Raw genomic sequence first — 7,243 nt, forward strand, 5'->3', positions numbered from 1 at the left:
CCATAAGGGTGGTGTCATCTGCATATCTGAGCTTGTTGATATTTCTCCCAGCAATCTTGATTCCAGCTTGTGCTTCTTCCAGCCCAGCATTTCTCATGATGTACTCTGCATATAAGTTAAATAAGCAGGGTGACAATATACAGCTTTGACGTACTCCTTTTCCTATTTGGAACCAGTCTGTTGTTCCATGTCCAGTTATAACTGTTGCTTCCTGACCTGCATACAGGTTTCTTAGGAGACAGGTCAGGTGGTCTGTACTCTTTACCTAGGTTTATTTAAAGTGTTAAGATTTTGCTACATTTGTTTTATATCTCCCTCACACTTTTTTTTTCTGAAACACTTTAAAGTAAGTTTTAGACATTATAACACTTTGCCCCTAAATACTTAAGCATACATCTTCTAAAAATAAGGACACTTTGCTATATAATTTTGCTACCACTGTTATACCTGAGAAACTATAACTGTTGTTGTTCAGTTACCCAGTCGTGTCTGATTCTTTGCAACCCATGGACTGCAGCTACTAAGTTAAATATTAAATTGTCTCAATTCCTCTTCTCCCCATATTTTTATTATTTTTATTTTTTATTGAAATTGATTGATTAACAGTTGATTTACAGAGTTATGCCAAACTCTGCTGTATATACCACAGTAACCCAGTTACATACATATAGACATTCCTCTTTTATATTCTTTTCCATTGTGGTTTATCATAGGATATTGAATACATTTCCCTGTGCTATACACTAGGACCTTGTTGCTATATAATAGTTTGCATCTGCTAATCCTAAACTCCCAGTCCTTCCCTCCCTCAGCCCCCTCCTCCTTGGCAACCACAAGTCTTTTCTCCATGACTGTGATTTCCCCTCCTCCCATATTTAAAACAACCTTTCACATGTTGCATTTGTCTATTATGTTTCATGAGTATATTTTAATCTAGAATAGCCCTCTACCTTTATATTATGAAATTTAGAGGGGAGGCATCCATGCCATTGTCTCAAAGAATCTCATTCTGGATTTATTAGCAGTCACATGTTCATCGTAATAGTTTTAAGTTGGTGGTGTTCTGATAAATGGTGAATGCCCAGCTCTCTGGAGAGCAGTAGTGTTCGATTTCTGTGGTGTCACTACCCCATCCAGGACTGATTACAAGGTCCTGCTGGCCTGGATTGAAAGGAGATGTGCACACAGTTGACTTTCATGAGTCCATAGAAGCCAGCTCCCGACCACCAGTCACCTAAGCACTTTGTTTATTAGCTCATTTTGTTTCACAAGAGCCCTAAGAGTGAAATATTATTATCATCCCCAATTTGCAAATGAATAAGGTGAGTGACAGAATTAAAGAATAAGTTGCTCACAATAAGACTGTAACCCAGATTCAACCCAGGGTGTCTGGTGGTAGGGCGTGTGCGCTATACTGTCAGGCTGTAGAGCCCGCCTATGGTGAATCAATCCATGGGCATCACTGGGAAATCTCTCAGTCTTGCTCTTTAAAAATTTAAACAGTATATTCAGTGTAGTCTTCAGGGAACTTTTTTCCATTTAAAGTAACAACTCTGACAAGTGAAAAAAGAGGAACAAAAAAGATAATATGTGACAGTTTTTAAAAGGTGGTAGGTTGGTAGGATCTCTTGTTGCCCAGAGCAGTTTTGAATTACAGGATCAGAAAGAGATTTCAGTACACTTACCCTGAATCTTTTGAGATTATCTTGACTCTAAGTCTTGAATCTGGGGATAGAAATTTGGTCTACTCACTTCCTTTTCCAACTTACTTTCACTTACCCTTGCTAAGGGTTTTCAGGGCTCTTGAGTTTTTGTTTTCCTGACTTTCCCCTTAGTGATATCACTGAGAACATGAAAAGTGGACTGATGTTTTCCCTTTCAAGCTTCAGGGACTGTATCTAGGGTCCTGGGATTCGGTGAGGTTGTTCGTCTTCCCTGCCTGCATAGTGTATGTGATTTTATAGGTCTGGGTTATGTTCTTTCATGCTTCTAGCGTAGAGAAAGTTCAGATCTCCCAGGGTAAAGATTTTCGCAGTATCCTGATTCTTTATTCCTTTTTTCCCCTTTATCTATTATCAAATTCCTGTTTGTCTTTTTTCTCTTTGAAACATCTCTTTGATTTGCCCCTTCCTCTCCTGTCCTCTTCTCACACCCCGCCATTCTCACTGTGTCAGCCCTCTGCCTGGGCCCTTCTACCCCATTAACCCAGGAGAATCCTGCTCTCATCATACTGTGGCTTGGCTGGAGTTGGGAGCTGCTGAGAGTAAGCTAACATTAAATAAAACATCACAGAAGAATATGATATGATATATTGCTAAGTAAAGAAAGGATGAAAAGTATTAAAAATGTGATGCCAGTTCTGTATGTGTAAATTCACATACATGCACAGCATACACATTTTTGTATTTTAAAATATTAAATATATGCTGTTATTAATATGCCTATTGACCATATATATATAAATAACTTCAAATATTGACATTAATTCTGGAGGGTGAGATTACTGGAAGTTTAATGTACTTTGTAGATCCATGATATCAAAAGTTTCTGTAATATACATATATTACTTTCAAATAGAAAAATATAAATTTTTTTATCTAAAGAAAGAATATTGGCTGAAATTTAGCTACAACATTTGCAGCTAGACCCCCACTTGAGAATAGCATTGATTGTTAAACATACTATTTATTGAGGTGCCAGATGGTGTGAATATAATGTCATTTCAAAAATGATTAACCTCATTGAACCTGACACCAGAGGATTGAATACCAGCTATACAAGTGTTTTTGTCTCTTACTGAGATACTAACAGTTGTCCATTAGTCACATTACTTTATATTGAAATATTGCAAGAAATCAAGGCTGTAAGAAAGTCTGTGAATGGAACCCTCTCTCAAAAAACAGTGTCTTTTCTTTCATGTTGTAAAAGATGGGCTCTCGATATTGAATAATCTCACTAGAAAAATCTTTAATAATAAGATTATTGAATATTATTCAATTGAATAAAATTACGTCTCATATAGTAGTTCAAGGATTTTAGAAATACATTTGCAAATAGAAAATAAAATATTCTCCTTTTTAATTAACTTCAAATATTATTGAATCACATCGGATGGTAAACTGTCATAATAACTTTAGAACCCAAGTGTCTTTAATCTTCTTCCCATGGACCCAGCAATACCTTTTGAGATTAAATCAGTGATTAGTTGAAGTTGTTTTTGGTGTCTTAGTGGTAAAGTTGTATGTTTTTATAACGTAAACACAAGTCTATTGGATTGTTGCCTGAATTGTCCATTTTTCAGCGTGTCATTTTTCTAAAATGATCTCTTTGAAATTTGGTCAAGAATAACAAATAGACAAAGACCAAGAAGCCAAGCAAGGCTTTGTAAGAGTTGTGATGGTGACGTTTAAGGTTTATGATAGCTTAAAATTTTTTTTTCACACGCCTTATTTATACAGTTGACATGAGAAGGAACATTGTTGTCCACAGCTAAACAATTTACCTTCTCTCTCCTGCCTTTTTTGTTGTTACTAAGCTGAAATGGTACTGACCAAGAGTTAAGTTACTCATTTCAATCCCGGAAGTTAGATCATCAGGGACAGTTATCCTCAACCTAAGGCTGGTGAGTAGTGACAAATTAGTGGCCTGGCCAGGACCTGAGAAGGAAGAGTGGGGATAAGAAAAAATAGGCCGTTTTTTAATTTTTTTACTGTAGTGCCACAGATCTCTTGCCTGAAAAATCCCAAGGACGGAGGAGCCTGGTAGGCTGCAGTCCATGGGGTCGCTACGAGTCGGACATGACTGAGCGACTTCACTTTCACTTTTCACTTTCATGCACTGGAGAAGGAAATGGCAACCCACTCCAGTGTTCTTGCCTGGAGAATCCCAGGGACGGGGGAGCCTGGTGGGCTGCCGTCTATGGGGTCACACAGAGTCGGACACGACTGAAGTGACTTAGCAGTAGCAGCACAGATATATTGAACACTCAGATCCAGAGAGGCAAGAGCAGAAATACCAAATATGGCTGCTTTCTGGCAAAAGAGAGAGTGCCAGGATAGGAAGACCAGATGGATTAGTAATTAGAATAGGGACAGCATCAGCTGCAGTCCAAGGGGTAGATGAGTGGTCAGATCTAAAACTGAAGCTAGACTAGAAGTGACAGGGCACCCTCAGCAGCGTTATGTCCGTACAGCACGTGGCATCTTCAAAACTAAGAATCATTTTTAAGGTGGCAACTGAGTGCTCCTGTTTAATGTCAGGGTCCAGTCTCCTTTGTGTTTGGTATTTTGCACAGACTCTTAACATTGTTAGTGGTAATCATGTAGTTCCTTCTGAGTAACTTTAATTTGGGGGAAATAGGTAAATTATATTCATTATGCTCTCCTTGTTTATGAGGTTCTCAATTTGCTGACAAAGGTCCATGTAGTCAAAGCTATGGTTTTTCCAGTAGTCATGTACGGATATGAGAGGTGGACCATAAAGAGGGCTGAGCACTGAAGAATTGACGGTTTTGAACTGTGGTGCTAGAAGAAGACTCTTGAGTCCTTTGGACAGCAAGGAGATCAAACCAGTCAATCTTAGAGGAAATCAGCCCTGAATATTCATTGGAAGGACTGATGCTGAAGCTGAAGCTCCAATACTTTGGCTGCCTGATGTGAAGAGCTGCCTCATTTGAAAAGGCCTTGATGCTGGGAAAGATTGAGAGCAGGAGAAGGGGTGACAGAGGGTGAGATGGGTGGACAGGAGTTTGAGCAAACTCAGGGAGATAGTGAAAGGACAGGGAAGCCTGGCATGCTGCAGTCCGTGGCACCTTGGGATACAGCTTAGCAACTGAACAACAAGTGCTGTATCTACTTGGACAAAGAAGTTTAAAATATACTGTAAATATACTCTGTAATTCACAAATAGTTAGAATTAAAACTGAATATTTAAAATGGTCTAGTATCTGGAAAAGTCACTTACATAGAATATCTTATTTTAATATTAATAAGAAGTCAGAAATTATGGGTTCTAAAAAACCAGTACAATGGTAATAATATTGGAATAACTGATCACATAGTAGCTTAATCTGGATATTCTTTTCTAGTAGGAAGCACTCTAAAAACCTTTGGATTTAAGAAGCAAACAGATTAAATCTCTTAGTTTCTGAAACCCGCAGTATTAAATAGAGAAATATTTTTTAAGAGATGTATTCAGTAGAATACTCATCTCTTTTGGAGAGGAGCATCTTTAGAAGGTTATAAGGAACTCCTGTGATAAGAGATAATGAAAGTATCTAAGCAAAAAAAGGAAAGGAAAACCCCTACATGTAGCGTATGTTTTTTCTAGAATAAGTCTTTCATTGCAAGTCTTTTAAACTTTTAGATCACCAGCTACCTAATTAGCCTAAGCTTTAAAGTGACCTTTTTAAAAACAAGTCTAATATTTAATTTCTATATGAACTATTAATAAGAAAACTGAAGATCACTAAAAAAAGGTACCTTTCTTCTTGCTTACCTTCAAAAAATTTATTGTAGTGTCAACTCTATCATTAAATGTTAGATAAATAAATCAGGTGGACCTGATGAGCTCTACCATTGAGACACTTCCAATAAATTTTAGGAGAAGATATTGAAACTGTTATCCTAGTTTGGACAATGCTATGAAGGATATGTGCAAAGGGAAGCTGGATCCATTTGGGTAGTTCGTGATGTTATTTAAGTTAAATGAAAATAATCTCTACATTAGTGTTAATTAGGTCTGACTTCAGGGTCATGGTCAGATGAAATGTGCAATATGGTATTAATAGTAGATATCTTTGTAAAGAAACTATTTTAAAATATATATATATACATTTTTCTTTTTCCAAATAAAGTCTCAATAATCAAGTTATTAAACAGAAAATAGTTCAATGTAATTTCCACCTTTCTTAACTGCTAGCTGTGTGCCTGGTTATTTGTTTATGCTCATCATAGCTACCAAACTGATTACTAATTGTACAGTTTTTATAGATCTAAGAAATCAATTTGCTCACCTTTTTGTTGTTGTTGTTGATTCTGTAGGAATTTCAATGAACATTATCACACCTTGTGTAAAGCAGTCCATCACCTAGCAACGATTGACTGCATTTTGTCCCTGGCCAAGGTCGCTAAGCAAAGAGATTACTGCAGGTAATGTGTTTTGTTTTGTTTTGTTTTACCTCAGCCCTTTTCAGTGCTTTAGAACAGATAGAATTTTTCAATTAAGTTTAGTGTTCCTTGGTGGCTCAGCTGGTAAGGAATCTGCCTGCAATGTGGGATACCTGGGTTTGATCTCTGGGTTGGGTAGATCCCCTGGAGAAGGGAATGGTATCGACTCCAGTATTCTGACCTGGAGAATTCCATGGACTGTATAGTCTGTGGGGTTGCAGAGAGTCAGACCTGACTAAGTGACTTTCACTTTCATTATAAAGTATTAAAATTACTCAAATATGTTGAACTCTTGGTAAAGCTGAATGTCATATGCATATAGCTTGATTTAAAATTAAGAAATTCCTTTCTTGCTCTACCATTGAGTATAATGAAAGCAGATGATGACTATAACTAGAGGGAAATGTTACATATTTCAATTTTTAGGTTTATGTGGGTGACGTTTTTTATAGAGGAACAATCCTTTCATTTGTTAGCATTCACTTGAACACTTATGATATGTTTAACTTTGTAATTATAAAAGTCTTATTTAAACATTATCTAAATCAGATATGGGGGAGACTTAAGGTATGATTCATTTTAAGGCAAATTCCACTCAGTTGCTCTCAAATTGCTCTTCCTTAAGACTAAATCTTAAGCTAAAGCTTTGGCTCAGAGCTCTGCCTTCCAGGCCCACTGGGGCACAGGGGTCCTGCTTTCCAGACCTGAGGGGGTAGTAATCCTGTTCCCATAGCTTTGCTGGGCAAGGGTTGGGCCCCTAGGGCTCCAGGCTGCCCAGTCCCCGCAGTGGTTTGTTCCGTGGCCAAGCTCTACTTCTGAGGTGTTCTGTGCCTGGGCTCATTCCAGCAACTCCCCTAGGCTGCAATTCTGCATTGGGGGCTTTCTGTGAAGCCCTTTCGGGGACTCTCTGGGGTCTCTTATATAAGAGTACTAGCAGTGTTCTTTTTTTTTTTTTTTTTAAACTTTACATAATTGTATTAGTTTTGCCAAATATCGAAATGAATCCACCACAGGTATACATGTGTTCCCCATCCTGAACCCTCCTCCCTCCTCCCTCCCCATACCATCCCTCTGGG

At 37.8% G+C, this 7,243-nt stretch overlaps 1 protein-coding gene across 3 annotated transcripts in view; it reads left to right on the forward strand.

The window, feature by feature from the left end:
- The window catches only part of MSH3 (mutS homolog 3), a 185,987-nt gene that overhangs the window by 105,181 nt on the left and 73,563 nt on the right, over positions 1 to 7,243 (forward strand). For all 3 annotated transcript variants that reach the window (XM_010863368.1, XM_010863367.1, XM_010863366.1), the window contains exon 18: positions 6,042 to 6,149. In XM_010863368.1, the coding sequence (XP_010861670.1) occupies positions 6,042 to 6,149 (108 nt within the window). The remainder of the gene's footprint in view (positions 1 to 6,041; positions 6,150 to 7,243) is intronic.

Source organism: Bison bison, unplaced genomic scaffold (assembly GCF_000754665.1).
Source record: "Bison bison bison isolate TAMUID 2011002044 unplaced genomic scaffold, Bison_UMD1.0 scf7180017864490, whole genome shotgun sequence".
In the NCBI taxonomy this organism is placed as follows: domain Eukaryota; kingdom Metazoa; phylum Chordata; class Mammalia; order Artiodactyla; family Bovidae; genus Bison; species Bison bison.